At 36.6% G+C, this 21,065-nt stretch overlaps 1 protein-coding gene across 5 annotated transcripts in view; it reads left to right on the forward strand.

Annotated features, from left to right (window-relative positions):
* The window catches only part of ARHGAP12 (Rho GTPase activating protein 12), a 108,436-nt gene that overhangs the window by 30,218 nt on the left and 57,153 nt on the right, over positions 1–21,065 (forward strand). For all 5 annotated transcript variants that reach the window (XM_021715650.1, XM_008064257.1, XM_021715651.1 and 2 more), the window contains exon 3: positions 16,099–16,362. In XM_021715650.1, the coding sequence (XP_021571325.1) occupies positions 16,099–16,362 (264 nt within the window). The remainder of the gene's footprint in view (positions 1–16,098; positions 16,363–21,065) is intronic.

The raw sequence follows: 21,065 nt of genomic DNA on the forward strand, positions 1-21,065 counted from the left end.
GCCTCAGCCTTCCAAGTAGCTGGAACTACAGGCGTGTGCTACCACGCCCGGATAATTTTTGATTTATTGTAGAGATGAGGTTTCGCCAAGTTGCCCAGGTGGTTCTCGAACCCGCAGGCTCAGGCAATCCACTCACCTCAGCCTCCCAAAGGCGCGGGATTACAGGCTGAGCCACCGAGCCCAGCTATGGAGGGTGATCTTTTTAACTTTTTAGATTTAAAGACTTAAATGGAAATTGATAGATGGCAGTCTTCTTCTATTAACTAATTAGAAAAATGGTATGATGCTTTTATAATAATTGCTTGCTCTGCCATATTATTACTGATACATAGGTAGTTTTATGTTGCCGTATTCACTAAAACAGCATATGAAGACTGAAAACTGTGACAACCAGACTTGTTCCTTCCTATGGTAGCACTTTCTTCTGTTAAAAGGAACTAGGCATGTTTATGCCACTTTCATTATTTCTCATTCTAAAGAGCAGTAGTGTCCCAAAAGGAAATGCTAGGCAGGAAGTTTGTAAGTCTTAACACTGAATTTCAGTGTCTGCCATAGATTTTTTCATTTGTCTTCTGATTTCTCTTATGAAGGTTCAGATACTTGATGAAAAAGAACAAACATATAAATAACTGATTCGGAACCAAAAGATGCCAACACTCTTCAAGTGATTTTTGGAACAGGATAGTGAGTCTTTAGATGAGGATCAGGAGTTAATTTGACTTGTGAAGAACATGTCTTTTGTATTTTATTTTATTTTATTTTATTTATTTATTTTTTTTGAGTTGGAGTCTCACTCTGTCGCCCAGACTGGAGTGCAGTGGCCGCTCCCGGCCACCGCAGCCTCGACCTGCTGGGCTCCAGCGATCCTTCCGCCTCAGCCTTCCAAGTAGCCGGAATTACAGGTGCGCGCTACCACGCCCTGCTGATTTTTTGATTTATTGTAGAGATGAGATCTCGCTGCCCAGGCGGGTCTCGAACCCGCGGGCTCAGGCAATCCACTCACCTCAGCCTCCCAAAGGCGCGGGATTACAGGCTGAGCCACCGAGCCTGGCTGTCTTTTGTATTTTAGAGTTTTTCTGAAAATTCCCAACTGAGAGATAGTGTAGGAAGGGAGGTTAAAACTGTCCTTTATAAAAGACTTTGGAAAACAAACTGCAATTTTGATTGGCACTAACTCTTTGTAGTACTGGAGTATACTTATTAAATGGGTTTATGTTTTCTATACTTTGAAATATAAGTAGAATATTTTATATTTCTCTCTCTGGGGATGAGGTTATATGAAGAGGTGATGAACAAAATTAAATTGCTCTTAAACTTGGCTGCTGATTGATTTTTTCCCTACTCTTTTGGATTATGGTTTTCAGTGCATATATAAGATGTTGGGAAGTGGGGAAAAAATGTAAAGTATTAGTGTTCCTTTTTAAGGATTATCTTAGAGCTGAAGTTAAGTTTTCTTTGAGGACTTTCAAAAGCGAAGGACTTTATGTACCCTGAAAATTGAAAGTAGGGACTCTAACAGATGTCTGTACACCATCATAGTGGCATTATTCAGTATAGCCAAAAGGTAGAATCATCTTGTGTCCATCGATGGATGAATACATTAATAAAATGCAGTGTGTGTATACACAATGGAATATTATTCATCCTTAAAAGAAAGGAAGTTCTGACATGCTACAACGTGGATGAACCTTGAGGGCATCATGCAAAGTGTAATAAACTGGTCACAAAAGGACAAATACCATATGATTCCACTTATATGAGACACCTAGAGGACTTACTTAAATTTATAGAAACAAAGTAGAATAGTAGTTGTCAGGGGTTGGAGGGAGAGGGAATAGGAAGTTACTATTTAGTGGGTATGGAGGTTCAGTTTTGCAAGATGGAAAAAGTTCTGGAGATGGATGGTGGCGATGGTTGCACAATGATAAGAATGTTCTTAATGCTGCTGACCTATACACATAAAAATGGTTAAGATGGTATATTTTATATTTCATCACCTTTTTTTGTTTTTTTTAACAGAAGGGCTGTGAATGATTAGTGTCTAGACAGGCTTCAGTTTATGGAACTTCAGGATGAACTGCTCAGTTAAAGAGGTGGTAGACTTCTGACCACTGTCATTATAGAACAGTCCTTTATCACCTCACCTGACCTACCCTTCCCTTCTCTACCCTACTTTATCTATTAGCAGTTTGGAGAACTTACTAATGGGAACTGTATTCTCATTTTGGCTTGTTAGGAGGATAATTCTAAACTCAGTAACTACTACATCTCTAGCTTAGACCAAAGCCACAATGTCTGTGACCTTGAAAGAACCCTTCCTCCTTGCTTCCTCTAAATTTTCTAGGTAAACTTGAAATTTTTAGTGTTAACCTCCTTGAGTATCATGCGCGTTCTGTGCTTTTAGAGCTTAACTACAGAATTTTCTAACCATCACTCTAGAATTATTACATGAGTTTAAAACGAATGACCCTTTTTCTTCCACAAATTTTTTTTTCCTTTTACATCTCATTTCAGAATAAATGTGCTCCTTGTGGAATAAATTAGTAAGTGCAAGTAAACACAAAATATCCTGATAATTCCATGACTCAGAATAAGCTACAAAAGCTTACATATGGTCTTCTGTTATTTTTCATGTGTGTATGACTGTATGTATGTATGTGCTTATCAGTTCATACTATATATGTCTAAATACCTATTTTGAATATCTTTTGTTTAAGGATTCAGGGCTTATGTATTTCTTGATTTGATTAAAATGAGTATTAAAATGATAGAAAGTCATCTACTTTTAATTTTCTTTGTAATAGACATAAGGTTTTCAAGATAGTTTTAAGGAAATAATGCTTTAAAACTTGTAACTACAGTTACACATTCAGTTTGGATTTAATACAATAATAGATTATTCAAGCAGCTGTTATGATGTTCTCATGCAGACTTGTTAATTAAATTTGTACACATAGTAAATTAGAAATCCATGTATAAGTTGTGTTCACTTGAAGTGATAATTATAAATTATTTTCCTTAGATAGTGTTTTCTAAAAATTTTTGTTTAACAATCTTCTGAAATTAAAAAAACACAAAAGGAATACTTAGTTATAAGAAAATGAGAGAGAGGAGTGGTATGTTAGTCATTTAAATGTGTTCCATAAAACTATAGATTAATTTTGTATCTTTTTGAAATTTATAATTTATTTTTTGCTGCCACTAGTAGAAACCTCAACTTTTAAACTTAGACTTCTTCATGTAATGTATGCTTTCAGTGAGTGAACACAGGTTTATCTTTTCATTTGTAATTGTACTATTCACTTTTTAATCTCTAGAAATTTCAGTGACAGAGTATTCTTTAGTTATTCTCTGAATGCTGATGATAGAGTTACCATTCAGGTCCCCAGGAAGGGAGATTTGTAATGATGAATGGTCATTGCATGTTGCTTCATCAGCATAAAATGGTAACTAAGTCTTGCTATCTCAGCATAATGTCTTGTTGAAGACTTTTGTTTGCTTTACTGACCAACAAGGACGAACATATCTGGATGAATACTTGAACACAGGTTAATATCGAGGTTTTACCAATAAATGGTAGTTTCTAGTAGCTATCTCATTTACCTTTTGAGTTCTTGAAATTATTCTATGAATTGGGAAAGCAGTTACTGAAAAAATAAGAATTATCAGTGTCTGTGCCAGGGCTTAAGAAAGGGTCTTTCGTTTATTAATTTGCTTATAGACTTTGAGAATGATAATGATTAAGACATAGTCTTGTTCTTAACTCTTAAGGGACTTTCAGTTTAGTGGAAAAGACAGAAAAATAATGATTACAATGTAGTGTGTTGGAGACAGTCTTACAGGTGAATTTAAAATGTTGCAGATTGGTGGTGTCCAGTTCAGTAGCCACTAGCCTTGTATGATTATTGGGCACTTGGATGTGGTTAATGAGACTGAAGAACTCAAATTTTAATTTTACTTAATTTTAATTAATATAAGTTAAAATTTTAAAACTGACACCGAATTTGTTGTTGGAAAATTTTTGAGAATGTTTGGAATAATTTGAGTATGTAAATCTACTTTTTCAACTATAAATTTTAAGAAATCTAAATATAGTCTGGGTGTGGCGGCTTATACCTGTAATCCCAACACTTTGGGAGGCCAAGGCAGAAGGATTGCTTGAGCCCAGGAGTTCAAGACAAGCCTAGGCAACATAGCTAGACCATATCTCTACAAAAAAGATAAAGCCGGGCATGGTGGTGGGTGCCTGTGGTCCCAGCTATTTGGGAGGCTGAGGCAGAAGGATTGTCTGAGCCCAGGAGGTCGAGGCTGTGGTGAGTTGTAAGTATGCCACTCCACTCCAGCCTGGGAGACAGAGTGAAACCCTGACACCCCCCCCCCCAATCTAAGTAGGGATCAAATATTTCTGATGGTAATTTAGGGTCTGAATTGAAGTGTGCTTATAATACACATTGGCTTTTGAAGATAGTCCCAAAAAAAGTCTCTATAGTTTTTTTGTTAATTGTATGGTGAAATGATAGTGTTTTGATATATTGGGCTAAATACATACATTGTTAGAATTCATTTTATCTCTCTCCTTTTTTAACGTTTTTAATGTGACTACTAGAAAATTTAAAATTACATACTTGGCTCATGTTATATTTCTGTTAGACAATGCTGCTGCAGATACACAGGGAGCCTGTGAAATCTGCTTTGGGGAATAGAGAAGCATCTTAAGGAGTTTCAGTCAGTCTTTTTGGTTTTGAATATGTTTTGCATTTTGGTAATGGGAGACAGGATATCTCAGAGAGAGGGATTTAGTAAAGATTTGAAGGTATGGGAGAAAAATAGTGTGACCTGAATAGTAGAATTATGAGTAGTATGGGAGTTTTGGAGCAAAGAATATAGGAAAAATGGCAATAAATGAGACAGAAAAGGTTGTTTGGCATATTTAAGAGCCCTAAATTTACTGTTATGATATTTAGACTTATTCTATAGTTAATGAAATTTTCATTAATGTTTTTAAAAGCAAGTGAGTAACAAGATGAGACTTGGTGCTTTTTAGAGAATAACTAGTGGTACTATGGAGGATCTAGTAGATGAGGCAAAGAAATGAAGGCAGTAGACCCATGGATGATTTTAGTCATTCAGCAAAAGAAGGGAAGCCTAAGGGATAGGAGAGAAAATACTTCAAGATATTTTAGGATAGAGAATTATCAGAACTTTGTTGGGTTAAAGAGAAAAGATACAGATGACTTTGAGATATCTGATTGAGAGTTTGTGACACTTTCATTTGAACTGGTGACTATGATAGTCTTATATGTTATATAACATGGTTGAAGCAGAGGAGGTTGTGTTTGAGGGGGGATCTAGAACCCAGAATTATCTTTTGGAGGGCAGGCCCCTTGTAGTACACTTGGTATTTGTTCCTTTAGATCAAATTGTCAACCAAAGTTTTATCTGGACATTTTGACATGATTGTGTCATGATTTGCAGAAGAAACATCCCAAGTTGTGGCAAACAGGTTGTTTCAACATGACAACGTACCTACCCCCACGGTGCTAAGTGTTTAGCAGTTTTTAACCAAAAAAAACAGCATGACCCCGTGCCCCACCCTTCTTATTCACCTGATCTCACCCTGAGTGACCTTTTTTTGTTTTCCCGGATGAAAAAAGTCAAAGGGAAACGTTTTGCTGATATGGAAGGGGTACCGAGAGTACTTTGAAGGTGACTGAATTTTAAACATGTAAGAATAAATATGCAATTTTTAATAAATAACCTCCAGTTATTTTGGGGTTCCCTTCATATGTGGAGTATCCATGCTGGTAGGTCTTTCATAATACTTGTCTATAGCTCATGGAGAGTGGTAGATGTTTGAGGGAGAAATTTTGGTTTTATTGAAACTATAAAATTAAGTAAGATTTCCCAGGAGACTATAAAAACAGGAATAGGGAATTAATAACTAGTGTATGGATTTCATGGTAGCTTCTTTTAGTTATATAAAAGTAGTTTTTACTCAGGAAAACTTTGAGACTTATACATGCAGATGCTATACTGGGGTTCTGAAGATGACAAGACAAACAAGATATTTGTTTCTTCCTTAAAAAGAGTGAAGTTCTAGAAGGAAAGGCAGACAAATAGATCTGAGTTTAGAGTGCAGTGTCCTAAGTAGCATGATGAGCTACAAAATAGTAAAGCTGAGGAAAGGATGCATGTAAGAGTTCAAAAGAAAATGAAACTTTTTAGAAACGTGAATTTGGTCTTGTAGGGGAAATTTGTCTTTTGTTCCTTATCAGGAAATCTTTTACCTGTGATAAACTTCTGGCTGTGTACTTCCATGACTCTTTATGTGTTGGGCCCTGTTACCCAGGACTTTTCACTGGTATCTGTTAGCTCTTATCTGTCTGCCCTGTAGGTATAGATTGATGGTCTTTAACAGTAGTTTTTGTTTATAGCATTACACGATTGCTCTGTTGTCAACTTGCAGCTGTTATTGAGGGTTGACTGCACAGGAGATGACTTCATCAGTGTGTTTGTGTATGGCTTTCCAGAAGTAAGCATCTTTTCAGATCTCAGCTTTTCTACTTGGGACCTACTTTACTATTGTCTTTGTCAGGGGAGGAGGGAGAAATGGTGACAGACTTGTATGTTATGACAGGGTTGTCCAGGCTGTTGGCTAAGGTCATAAGGAGAGGTGAGGACAACAAACTGTAAGGATGAGGGGGTTAACAAATTTTAGTATTTAAATATAAAGATATTCAATTCTATTGGGTAACCTTGAGTTGCAGTAACTAGAAAACCACCTGAAAAAAATTAGTAAGGAAAATTATGTTTCCATGAAAACTAAAGTCTATTAAATATATCACAATATTCCAATAGTGAATTCACTTAGTTGCCACTTATGTTTCCTTACTGAAAGGCCATTTTCCATTTATTTGTGCTGTGTCAGTAAGGACAGTAAGGTGGTGAGTGTGCTTGGAATGCCCTTCACCCCTTCTCTTGGCATACTCCTACTTTCCTTTAACGATTCAATTAAGAGTCCTGGCACAGTGGCTTACACCTGTAATTCCAGCACTTTGGGAGACTGAGGTAGGAAGTTTGCTTGAGCCCAGGAGTTCAAGACCAACCTGAACAACATAGTGAGACTTTGTCTCTTTACAAAAAGAAATAGCTGGGCATGATGGTGCATGCTTATAGTCCCAGCTACTTGGGAGGCTGTGGTGAGCCATGATTGTGCCACTGCCCTCCAGTCTGGGTGACAGAGTAAGACCCCACCTCAGGGAAAAAAAAATTTGTTAAACCTCTCTTGTGAGGTTTTTCCTGAATGCTATGTCTTACCTCCTCTCCCTGTGATAGTGCTGGTTTTTACGCTTCCAGAGCATCCCATATGTGCTTCTTGCTATAGCATTTAGCTATGCCATTGGGAAAGATTTGTACCTGTCTCTTCTCTTTACCAGGCTATTGACACCTCAAGGACAGGGACTGTCCTATTTTCATCTCTTGCTTAGCTCATAATTAGTGCTTAAATGTTAGTTAAATAAGTAAACTGTAGAAAATATTAGTATACTCTATAGAGCTTGAAATCTCAGTGCAGTCATCCTTTAAGATATGAACATTTGAAATTGTCAAGTTTTTGTATTTCACAATTATTAAATAAAGTATAGTGTGTTTTTCCCCTAAAATTTGTCTTCAAATGAAGTGACTGTCTTTTAGGAAGTTACATTTTACAGTTAAGATATGCAGTTTTCAGTTGTGAAACAAACAAATTTGAGTCCTATTTTAGCCAAGTATTAGCTTGTTGACAAGTTTTTTCTTTTTTTTTTCCTATGATGTTAATTGACTCAATGTTATAATAATAAACAATTATGGTAAAGCAGAGTTTGGTGGCGGCTAAATTACAAGTACATGTAAATGCCTTTTTTTTGTTGTTGCATAGATTAAAATGGAATTTAAAAGATGATTTAAACTGACTTTTAGAGCTGATACTTCAGTAAGTGTTTTTCCCCCATAAATCTAAATCAAAGGTATGATTGCAGACTGCAGGAATTTATACTGTTAAGTAATATAAATATAACTCTGCATTTATAATAATGGTAGATGTGTATTAAGTAGCATATGCTATCTAATACAGGGTAGTATATGTGGATTAAGAAACAGAACTAGGCACGGTAACTCACACCTATAATCCCAGCACTTTGGGAAGCCTAGGTGGTAGGATTGCTTGAGCTCAGGAGTTTGAGACCAGGATAGGCAACACAGAGAGACTTGTCGCTACGAAAAATAAAAAAATTTAGCTGAGTATGGTGGCCTATGCCTGTTGTCTCAGCTATTTGGGAGGTCAAGGGGGAAGGATCACCTGTGAGCCCAGGAGGTGGAGGCTGCAGTGAGCTGTGATGGTGCCACTGCATTCCAGGATGGGAGTCAGAGTGACACCCCCAACTCAAATGGAAAAAAAAAGGAAACAAGAGGTGTAGCTCCTCAGTTAACATGGGTTCTGCCATTCTCTGAAGTCTATGAAGTCTATTATGGAAGCAATTCTTAACTAATGTCAAAAAAAGAGGACAGATCTCAGTATTTTTAGTATTAAAGCTGCAGGTAGAATCTAAGTTTAAAGTCATCTTCTTATGTATGTGGTTCCCCAGTTTTTTCAGTTGATAATGGGAGGGTTTTTTTCCCAGCTGATAATGGGAGTATTATTTTAGTCTATCTATAGATAAAGTGGAACAGGCCAAGTCTTTTTTTAAATATAAAATTGGGTCATGTGCAGAGGTTCTAGTCCCAATTCAGTTGTTAATTAATGACAGATATATCCCATAAAATTAACTTTGTTTTTTGTTCTCCTTTTAAAGTTTTTTTTTTTTTTTTTGGGTATGAAAAAATCCAATTATTTGTTGGTGATAATTTGTTCTCATAAATGTTAGAAAACTAATTTTTATTTGATTCATATATTGGAAGTAGTCATGTCTTGTTACTCATTTATTTTAACTCTTCTGGTGACTCATCTGCAAAGAAGCAACTGGTGGTGTGAACTTTAAGAATTGTTTCTAAGTATTTATGTTTTTTCATAATTCAAATTTATTGGGCTAGAGCAACCAGTTTACCTCAAAGTCTTCTCAGGAAGATTTGAGTTTTATCAGTGTTTTTTGAATAAAAGTGTACATAAACATCACGTTAGGGTACTTAAAAATATAAATTTGTGACTATCCTCCACCACCTCTCTTCACTCTCAGTAACTCTGGGATATGGCCCAAGAATTTTAATAAGGACCCTAGGATGATTCTGATGTAGATGATCCATTGACCATCCCTGAAGAAACACTAGTTTATGTAGCCTTACTACTGTTGTTAACTTTTATGAGTTCAGTGACTAGGCAGGTGCCTTTCTTGTCTGTAATCAAACTCTAAACATGATAATTCTCATTATAATAAAATTGAGAAATAAAACACACAAAAAATTATATGTAATCCTATTACCCAGGAAAAAACTGAGAATGTTTGTTTGTTTTTCTTTAGGTTTTCACTTTTTTTTTTTTTTTTGAGTTGGAGTCTCACTCTGTCGCCCAGACTGGAGTGCAGTGGCCGCTCCTGGCCACCGCAGCCTCGACCTGCTAGGCTCCGGCGATCCTTCCGCCTCAGCCTTCCAAGTAGCTGGAATTACAGGCATGCACTACCACGCCCGGCTGATTTTTTGATTTATTATAGAGATGAGGTCTTGCTGCCCAGGCGGGTCTCGAACCCACGGGCTCAGGCAATCCTACTCACCTCAGCCTCCCAAAGGCGTGGGATTACAGGCTGAGCCACCGAGCCCGGCAGGTTTTCACATTTTTAATTGGAATTTCACTGTATAGTTTTAACTCTGCCTTTCTTTCTTAGCCTCATAACATTTTTTTTATCATGTTGCTAAGAAATCATTCATAGCATTTTTAATGCTTGTGTAGTATTTCCTCATTATTGGCTTATTATTTACCTAACCATTCCTTTGTTGTTAGATGTTTAGATTGTTTCTCGTTAATAAACTGAAATAAACATCTTTGTTAGGAAAGCTTTTTTGTATCTAGGATTTTTCCTTCTTTGCTCAGAATTCTAAAAATATTTTTTAGAACTCGAAACATACTGCCAAACTGTTTTCCAAACATGTTCTGCTAATTAGTTTTCAGCAGTGAACTAGAATTGTTGCATCCCACCTTATGAGCATTGAGTCTATTTCTTTAAAAAAAAAAAACCTTTGACTCTTCAGACAAACCATGCATTTTGTCACTAGACAAAACCATCTCTTGAAGTTAATGTATATTTTATGTATATATACAAATTACTTTGTTATTTTATACTAAGTGTTTTTTTATACCAAAAACTTACATTTTCAGGAGTTCTTGAGGAAAATTATTAGTGATCAATAGAGTTCCCTTGAATTTTCCCAGTGGTTTGGGCAGCTAATAAAAAACATGTGCAATTTCTTTTTGCCAGAGATCAGAGTATTTCACAAATATTGAGTCCTCTTCTGTTCTTCTTTCATACACTTTGTAAATTGAAAACTTAAGCTGATTTTAAGTATAGTTAGTTCATTAAGGAAGCAATGTCCTTATTTCTAGTAGAAACTAAAGCTTTACTTTTCATTATCATTAAACCTTGTCTGTCTATATTTCTACTTAGATTAAATCTCTAGATTTCAGACATATCTCTCATCTCTATTTTCTTGATTTTGTTTTGAAGAATGTCATCCAATTTTGAGATTCCCTGATTTTAAAACAATAGGTAACCTTCACATCTCCTTTTTCTCTCTTTCTCTCTCCTGTCCCCTCAGTGAGATTGCTCAACTCTGGACATTTCTTGCTGGGCTGATTTCTGTGAACTGCCTTCAGGTGCAAAGCCTGGGAGTGGTAGGAATCACCTTGTTTGTTCCATCTCTCAGGGATTACTGCCCTGTGCTGCTTGTACAGTGCCTTAAAATACTCGCTTCCTGTATTTTATTCACTTTTCTAGTTGTTTTTGGTAGGAAGGTAATTTTAGTTTCTCATGGCTGGTAGTTGAAGTCATTTTAATAAATTATTAATTGCTGAATCGAATGATTGTTTCAGAGCTACTGTATTGAAGTCTTTTCAATACTGAGATACCCTTCTTTTGAAATTTTGCTTCTCCTTGACTTTCAAATGCCACCTTCTCCTACCAGACCTTCAACATCTGACTTTCCTTTTTGCCTCCTTCACTTAGTTTGGTCCTTTATATAAATAGCAATATTAAGTCCCCATGCTATGCCACATGCTAAATTTAAACTTACTTTTCATTTTAATTCATAAAGCAACTGCTTCGTATATTCCAAGGTTCTTTTTTCTTCCTCCTCTTTTTCTGTATGCTCTCTTAAGTTGCTGGCCTCACCTATATAGTGATGACTTTTGCATTTATATTTTACCGATTTCTGTACTGAGCTCCCAATCTATATATCCAACAACTTATTATCATTTCTACTTGGATTTTCAAAAAGCTTATTAACCTAATACAATCTAAGTGGAACTCCGTTGATTTTTCTCATTCTGTCATTTTCTTAAACTTGACATTAATCTGTAATTAAAATACACACACAGTGAAAACAGACTGTACCTCACATAAACATTCAGATCATCGTGTTACTTTAACCTCATTGTTTCTTGAATCTGTCTCTGCATCTCCATTCCTATTTTGACCTGTTGCAGCTCTCTTCATCTTCTGTCTGTACTGTTATGCCAGCCTCCTAGTTATATCCCTCTAAAATCTATATATTTTAAAAATTTATGTCAGAGTGTGCTTCCTGGCTTAAAGTCTTGAGCAGTTTCCTAAATGCTTCTGGATTACATCTGTGCTTTTTTAGCATGGCTTATAGACTCTCTTTGCTTTGTCATTTGCTTCTCCTTAGGTCTGTCTCTTTCTTGCTGCTCCTTTTACATAATCCAAGTGAGCATCATTCCCTGACTGCACCATGCTGTTTTCTAGCCTTTGTTCTTTGTTGTCTGCAGTCTCCCCAGCTTTTACTTGGCTAACTCTTATTTATTTCTAAGGCTTAGTTACTTATTTCCAGGTCTCTTCCTCTTTTTGCTCCTGTAGTGTCCCATGTGTAGCTCTAGTATTGTGTCTATGTATTTAAATGATCTTTTTGTTTCAGTTTCCTCTACTATACTGTGAGGTCCTAAAAGACTAGACATTTCTTTATTCATATTTGTGACTATGCATCTAACTGAGTACATAGCATTCAACTCATTTGTAGATAGTTTCTATCTTAAGTAAGGACTTAACGCTCCATTTTTTTTTCAAACTAGGTGAATGTTTTTCTGGTTTCCTCTCTTGTTATCACAACTGACCAGTTCCAAGTCCTTGATTTTGCTTTTATTCAGGGATATGTGTTTGCATACTGTGTGCTAGGCAGTATACTAACTATATTGCATGCTGAATATTGCATTGAATTTAAGGAATTTATAGATTAATTTTTATATATCTGTAAAATTAAAGTTAAGGTTTTTTTCCACTTAGGGTCAAGGAGTAATCTATTACCGTTTAATTTCAGGTACCTGAGGAAAGTTATATTCTTATTTGGTTTTATGCATTCCTTTTAAGGCTTATTTTTAAATGTTTAATAGTTCTTTTTCTATTGTGAATGATAGTTTTTTTTCCTGTTATATTTTCTAATTTGTCCTTGTTCATGCAGTGGAAACTGATTAGATGATCATGTATCTGATAAATTTATTAAACTCTCTTCATAGTTGTATGGATTTTAGTTTTTCATTATTGGGTATTTCAATGGCAAATAACAATTTTTTTCTTCTGTGTATTTAATTCATTTTTTATATCAGTACATTGGTTAGGACCTCCAGAACAATATTGAGTAGAAGCAATGATACTTGGCATCCTAGTATTATTCTTGATTTTAATGCAAGTACTGCTTATCTGTCTTGTTAACTGTTTACTTTAAATAGTATTAATAATTTCAAAAAGTCAAATTAAGAAGTATCACCTATTCCTATCTTACTAAGAGTTTTATCTTGAATCTGTGTTGAATTTTATCAAATGCTTTCTTGTTGTATGTAGAGATGATCATGTTAATCGGTAAGTCTAAAGAATTACAGGCTGGGCGCAGTGGCTTAAGCCTGTAATCCCAGCACTTTGGGAGGCAGAAGTGAGAGGATTGTCTGAACTCAGGGATTCGAGGCCAGCCTGGGCAACATGGCGGGACTTCGTCTCTACAATAAATCAAAAATTATCCGGGTGTGGTGCCATGCGCCTCTAGTTTCAGCTACTTGAAAGGCTGAGATGGAAGGATCTCCTGAGCCCAGCAGGTCGAGGCAGCAGTGTCCGTGAGCTTGCTATTGCACTCCAGCCTGGGGGACGACAGAGTGAGACTCTGACTCCAAAAAAAAAGAATTACAGTATGAGATTTTCTAAAGATAGACCTTCTTAACATCTCTGTTTTTTCTAAATTTATTTACGTTGTGCTGGATTTGATTGTTAATGTTTTATTTAGGATATTTTTGTCTGTTTTTGTAAGAGAAATATGTTTATAGCGTGCCTTTATTTATTTATGTTGAGTTGGAGTCTCATTTTCTGTTGCCCAGGCTGGAGCCACAACAATCCTGGCTCACTGCAGTCTCTACTTCCTGGGCTCAGGAGTTCCTTCTGCCTCAGCTTCCTGAATAGCTGGGACTACAGGTATAACTACAGTCCAGCTGATTTGTTTTGTTTTTTTGTAGAGACAAAGTCTCACTATGTTGCCCAGGCTGGTCTCGAGCTCCTAGGCTCAAGCAATCCTCCTGCCTAAGCCTTCAAATGCTGGGATGACGGAAGTGAAGCGCTGTGTCCAGCTATAGTGTCCCTTATTTAATTTTTATTTGCTCTTGTTTCAGAATTATGTTAGCCTTAGAGAGTGTGCTGAAGACTGATGCATTTCTTTTCTTTTCTTTTTTAATGTTTAAAAACAGTTTAAATTTGAGTTGCTTAAACAACAGGATCAATTGTTTTTTAAAGATTTAGTAGAATTGTTTACAAATATTATTTAGAAAATGGCTATTTCTTGGTATCTTTATTTCCCCAAGTTCTAGTCATGTATCAGAAGCAAAGTAAGAACTTCTTTAATACTTGTTGAATAAATATTCTCTTTTAAGGTTATGAAAAGTGATTTACTATACAGAATTGTTATATTACAGAATTTGTTTTGTCAGAGAAGCATTGTTATAAGTAATTCAATAGGATATTAAATTAGTGTGTAGGAGAAGTAAATGGATATATATCTGCTCCAAGGATATATTTTTCTTCATAGGATGTTGTTTGTTGTAGCCTAAATTTGAAGCTGACATTTTTAGGAAAACAGTCTAATTTACATCATTGAATACAGTACTTCCATAACTACCATGTGTGAAAAGACCAAAAGTAACCATTTTACAAACATATATTTGTGTTTGAATTATTTTTACTGTTTTCTTTTTTAAACTTTATTCTATGATCTAGACTTGTTGAAATTATTTATATAGGCAAATACTATTTTTAGAAGATAAAATACTTTAATTTCAATAAAACTGATTCAATGTTTCCATTTCCATTACCCTTTTTTAATTCCATATTTTTAAGCATTCATAAAACTCTGGATACATTACAGAAGTAATTAAGCATCTGAATATAAATTTAGAATTTGCATGGTAAAGCTGTGATTCTCAACTAGGGACAGTTTTGCCCCCAGAGGACAGTTTGGTTGTCACAATGGAGATGCATGTGTATGTGTGCATGTACCACTGTCATCTAGTGGATGGAGGCCAGGGAAACTGGTAAACATGCTACCATGTACAGGATAGCCCTCCCAGCAAAGATCTAGTTCAAGGTATCAGCTGGTGCTGAGGTTGAGAAATTGCTTTAAAAGGAAGACATATAAATACAAATACATAATATAAACAGGTATTTTCAGATGTGTGCTTTTTTACTTCAGCAGCTGAAACTCTGTGTAACTTAATTTAGTTTACAAGTGTCTTTTTACAGACTATGAAGTATTCTGCTCTTGACTGACATCTAGTGAGACATTTAAAAATGAAAAAGTAAAGCTATAGTCTAAGATTAAACATGTAAATTCAGAGAGTTACTATTAATCCTTATTTTCCACTGTTAGATAATTCACAAATAAAACGAGGAAGAGTTTAAATTACTTGTTTATAGTCACTGAGAAATTATAACCGATAATAGAATGTAGTAAATTTTTAGCTTAAGTATTATTATTTCTGTTTTATGTTCTCTTATCAATCTGACTTAATATTAGAGGTTAGAGCTTAGAATATGAAATTTTTCTTTTGATAGTTTTCTGAATAAAAGCTGAAATACTAATGTGTAAGACACACACACACACACACACACACACACACACACACACACACACACACACACACACACACAAATATAATTTTTTTGGTGGGAGGGGAGTTGGAGTCTCACTGTGTCGCCCAGGCTGGGACGCTCATGGCCACCGCAGCCTCGACCTGCTGTGTTCAGATGATCCTTCTGCTTTAGCCTTCCAAGTTGCTAGAACTACAGGCATGGCTTATTTCTTTATTTATTGTAGAGATGAGGTCTCACCAAGTTACCCAGGCTAATCTCTAACCCCTGAGCTCAGGCAGTCCTCTCACCTTGGCCTCCCAACTCGCTGGGATTACAGGCTGAACCACCATGCCTGACCGACTTTATATTTTTAAAAAGTCTTAAAATCTAGCTGGGTGACTCACACCTGTAGTCCCAACACTTTGGGAGGTCGAGATGGGAGGATTGCTTGAGTCCAGGAGTTTGAGACCAGCCTGGGCAACATAGCAAGACCTTGCCTTTATATATATATATATATTTAAACTGTGTGTGGTGGTACTTGCCTGTAGTCCCAGCTACTTTGGAGGCTGAGGCGGAAGCACTGCCTGAGCCCAGAAGGTCGAAGCTGTGGTGAGCCTTGACTGTTCACTGCATTCCAGCCTGGTTGACAGAGTGAAACCCTGCCTCAACAACAAAAAAAGTAGAAGAAGAAGATGAAATAATTAGTTTATATGTTTATAAGTCTTCTGTTTCATTTAATGTTGACTTATAAATGTTATGCCAGTTTAAACATGAAATTAAAAACAAAATTTTTTTCCCACAGGCAACTACACCTCCAAATCAAGGAAGGCCAGATTCCCCTGTCTATGCTAATCTACAGGAACTGAAAATATCCCAGTCTGCTCTTCCCCCACTTCCTGGGAGCCCAGCAGTTCAGATTAATGGAGAGTGGGAAACTCATAAAGACAGTTCAGGGCGTTGTTATTACTATAACAGAGGAACACAGGAAAGAACTTGGAAACCACCTCGTTGGACTCGGGATGCAAGCATAAGCAAAGGAGATTTCCAAAGTCTAGGAGATCAAGAGGTATGAGTAATTAAGGAATCAACCCGCAAGTTACCAAATTTTCTCTTTTTCATTATTCAGAAGCAAAAGAAGTGAATAAGTTTGTTTCTTGGTATCAGTATTTTAGAACACCAGAATCTCTAAGATACTGAAAATTCTTTCTAAGCTTTATTATATTAATGCAAGCTACTTCCTAATCTCTAACTAATGGACAGTAGCTAACCCTGTAGTGTGCTTACTAGTTCCAGAACTGGATCAAAGTTGTATAGTGCCAGTGGATTCCCTTATGTATTAGAAGACACCAATTCAGTCATTGTTATTTTACAAGCCAGTAACTTAAGTTAAGTTAAGAAAATACATGATGTTACCTAACCAAAAAAGTAGAAACAAAGTTAGCTAACGGATAAAAACAGAAACTTTTTTGGGAGGGGAACAGTGGCTCACGCCTGTAATTCTAACACTTTGGGAGACTGAGGTGGAAGGATCACTTGAGGCCAGAAGTTCAAAATCAGTCTGGGCAACCTTGCCACACTCTACAAAATATTAAAATGAAATTAGCCTGGCTTGGGATACATACCCGTAGTCCCAGCTTCTCAAGAGGCTGAAGCAGGAGTATCTCTTGAGCCCGTTGTGCAAGGCTACAGTGAGGTATGATAATGTCACTGCACTTCAACCTGAGGGACAGAGTGAGACCATTTCTGGGGGAAGAAAAAAAAAAAGGCCCCAAACCCAGATACCTTTCTCCATTGTTGTAGTATGGCTACCAAGCTACTTCTCAGAGGTACAAGACCATTTAAAAATGTACATGTAAGGGAAATAACTATCATTCTTTTGCTATAATTGGATTATTCTGTAAGCCTGACAGTTTACTTTAAAATCATTATTTTTCCTAACAACTTGTTTATATTATTTTCTACCTTTTGGTTTCACCTTCCTCCACACTTCTTGTGGGGTGATGCAGTAAATTGGCCATATTTTGAGAAATATTCACTCATCTCAGTAGTTTGGAGAGAGGTCTTGGGACTATTTAGATGTGCAGGTAGGATTAAAAGAATTGAGTGAAATCCTGCTGTTTAAGAGACGGGAGCAACTGTACCTGCATAGGACACCCTGCTCTTACAGAAAGCAGATAGCTTGTACAAATAAAAGCAGAGCTCCAGGTTCGTAGAAGCTGGAAAAATTAGGTAACATATCCTGTATTTAGCAGACTCAAGCTTTTTGTAGTTAATATCCCCCTTTCTTGTCCTGCTTTACAGTTGGTTGTTTATAGCTTTTATTTAGTAGAAATTGTAATTTTAGTGATCAAGAATAAGAGCAAAAATAGATAAATTTTCTATGTTTAACTATAATAAGGAATTATAATAAACTATAGTAAAGTTAGGAAACTTTTATTTGAATGGTAGATCTAGAAAGATTTGAAAAGAAACTATTCTGTGTATCAGTAATAAAGTAAAAAATCTTATTATTTGAGAGAATTAGGAAAAAGACTAAATTATAGACTAAATTAAAGGAATTTAAAGTATTCATAGGAACTTGTAATACGTTTCTTTTTTTTTGAGTTGGAGTCTTAACTGTCACCCAGACTGGAGTGCAGTGGCACGCTCCCGGCCACCGCAGCCTCAACCTGCTGGGCTCTAGCGATCCTTCCTCCTCAGCCTTCCAAGTAGCAGGAACTACAGGCGCGCACTACCATGCCTGGATAATTTTTGATTTATTGTAGAGACGAGATCTTGCCAAGTTTCCCGGGCGGGTCTTGAACCCGCGGGTTTAGGCAATCCACTCGCCTCGGCCTCCCAAAGTGCTGGGATTCCAGACTGAGCCATCAAGCCCAGCCGTAACACATTTCTTAACTTTCAGTAAATAGATGAGAGCTGTTTGTATAAAGGGTCTGAGCTTACACTACTAGTCTCTGCAGAAATTGTGTAAAAATAAATATTTCCAAAATGATTGGAGCATATCTTCCAGAAACTTTTTGAGAAAGGTTGTGCCTGAGTGGTAAAATTGAGACTGTGTGTGTGTATGAACATGTCTGTATTCTGCTCTCATTTAATTGAGAATATGTCTGGGTATAGAATTCTAGGTTGGAAATCAATTTCTCTCAACTGAGAGGCATTTTGAACTTTTCCTTAATGGGGTCTGGGTCAGTTGCCTGTTGGGGAGTCCTCAGTGTTAGAACCATTGGGTCTTTTCTTTGGGACTAGTCAGAATCTCTATAGCAATCTTTAGATCTTCTGTGAAGTAGGTAAGGGCTACCCAGACCTTCGTGTCTACATACAGTTTGCACATGGTTCCTTATGTCTTCCCTCTTTCTGTTGGTAACCATGTCCCACTTGCATCTGTTGGGAGCAACTTAGAACCTTACTGTTTTTTCTTCTTCAGGGGAAATAAATCCATCTACTTCTGCTGGAATAGGCGAGGGGGACCAACCTAGTAGCTAGGCATGAAGAAGGGGATTCTGGTGATTTTAGTTCTCCTTATTTTAATGACCTTGCCATCACCTACCAGTTTCAGAGGTACCTAATATCATCAGTAGCTGACCATTTGCAGATTCTGCTCTGTAAACTTGTGAGGTTTCATCTTCTTTCCTTCTCCTCATACCCTCTCTATGCCAGTTTAGATTCTGCTTTCTTCTGTGTGGATAATACAATTTTTTGTTCTCGTCTGTTTGATTGTTGTCTCTTTTTGTGTTCTCCTTGTTTATGTTGGGTTTAAGTCCTTTTGTTTGTTTGGAGTCAGAGTCTCACGCTGTTGCCCAGGCTAGAGTGCAGTAGCACGATCACACCTCACCACAGTCTCAACCTGGTCTCAGGCAATCATTGCACCTCAGCCTTCTGAGTAGCTGGGACTACAGGTGTGCACCACTATCCCTGGCTATTTTTTTTTCTTTTCTTTTTGTAGAGATGAGGTCTTGCATTGTTGCCTAGGCTGGCCTTGAACTCCTGGGCTAAAGCAGTCCTATCTGGGCCTTCCAGAGTGTTTGGGTTATAGGCATAAGCCACTGCGCTCAGCCGGTTTACATCTTTTTAAGCATATTTCACAATTGTTATTTTAGTGAGGTTTGAGAGAGATCAAGTGTTCCCACGTTCATCCTAACTCTAACTCTATAACTCTAAAACAGTGGTTCTTAACTGGGTATGATTTTGCCTTGGCAACGGCTGAAAACATTCGTTGTCACCTGGGGGGAGTGCTACTGACATCTAGTGGGTAGAGGCCAGAGATGCTGCTCAACAGCCAGTGACACACAAGACAGCTGTCTACAACAAAGGATGGTCTGGCCCTACGTGTCACCAGTGCTATTCTTGAGAAGCTCTGTCCCAGGAATTAAAAAAAAATTTTTTTTAGAGTCTTGCTGTGCTGATGAGACTGGAGTGCTGTGACTATTCACAGGCATGATCATAGCACACTACAGCCTTGAACTTCTGGCCTCAGGAGATCCTCCCTAGTAGCTGGGACTTCAGGCACATGGTTTTGCACCTGGCTCTATAGTTAGTCTAAAGTTAATTTGTATCTTCTTGCTCCTTAAGTCCATATAAGAGCTCTCTCTGCTGCGGTGCTGCTGCCGTGCTAATTGTCATATATTTTATTTCTATTTTTAGCCCCCATTGTTGTTGTGCATGATAACCTTAAATTAACTCTCTTCTTTGCCTCTTTTTTCACATTTTCCTCACTTTCTTACATTTTCTTGTAAGTACATATGTTTAAATTCCCTTATGAAGTTCTGTTACTAATAAAATCTTAGTTTTTGTTTCTCTGGAAATTTATTCTGCCTTTACTTTTGAAGACTATTTTAATGGACATACAGTTCTAAGTTGATTGTTTTCTTGTTTGTTTTTTCCTAGTTCTCATGTTTTCTAATTCCTGTTATTGATGCTGAAGATTCAAATGTCATTCTGATTGTCTCTCTTTAAGGGTAGTTTATCTCTTCTTGTTGGGAACTTTTAAAATCTTGTACCTTTACTTTGACTGTAATGTGACGGGGTGAAGGTGTCTTTTTAAAATTTTCTGCCAGAGCTTTGTTGAGTTTCCTGAACTTGAAGAGTCTTGTCTTTGATCTGTCTGAAAATTCTTATTTCTTATCTGTATATGTAGTTTCTTCCCCTTTTTCTCTTTCCTCTTCTGAAATTTGATTAGATGAATGTTTAATCTTACTGTGTTCATCTAGGCCTTTCTGTGTTTAATTTATCATATAAAATTTAGCTCCTGTTCACTATTTTTCTCTTTTTTTTTTTACATCTTTATTTGATGTTAAACCAATTCTTGAATTTTAAAAATGTATTTTTTAATTGTTTGGAGGGAATTTTCCCATATCATTACTTTGAAAAGTCTTAGACATACAAAAAAAATTGAAAGTGGACATCAATATGCCATACACCCTTCATCTAGATTTACTGATTGTTAAAATTTTGCCATATTTGCTTTATTTTTCTCTGCCTCTCTTTACCCTCCTCCCAAACTCAGACACATACAAATACACAAACGCATAATTTTCTTCTGAACCATTTGAAACAACATGCTTTATTCTTTAAGAATAAGGACATTTTCCAGCAAAACCACAATACATTTATCATACCCAAGACATTTAGTATTGGTACATTATTAATACACTGTTAATATTCATTGTTTATCAGCTGTCAGGTAATATCCTTTATAGCAACAGCCCTCAACCTTTTTGGGATCAGAGACTGGTTTCATGGAAAACAATTTTCCACAGATGGGGGTGCGAG

Source organism: Carlito syrichta, unplaced genomic scaffold, assembly GCF_000164805.1.
Source record: "Carlito syrichta isolate Samal-C Ts95f unplaced genomic scaffold, Tarsius_syrichta-2.0.1 Scaffold307249, whole genome shotgun sequence".
NCBI lineage: Eukaryota > Metazoa > Chordata > Mammalia > Primates > Tarsiidae > Carlito > Carlito syrichta.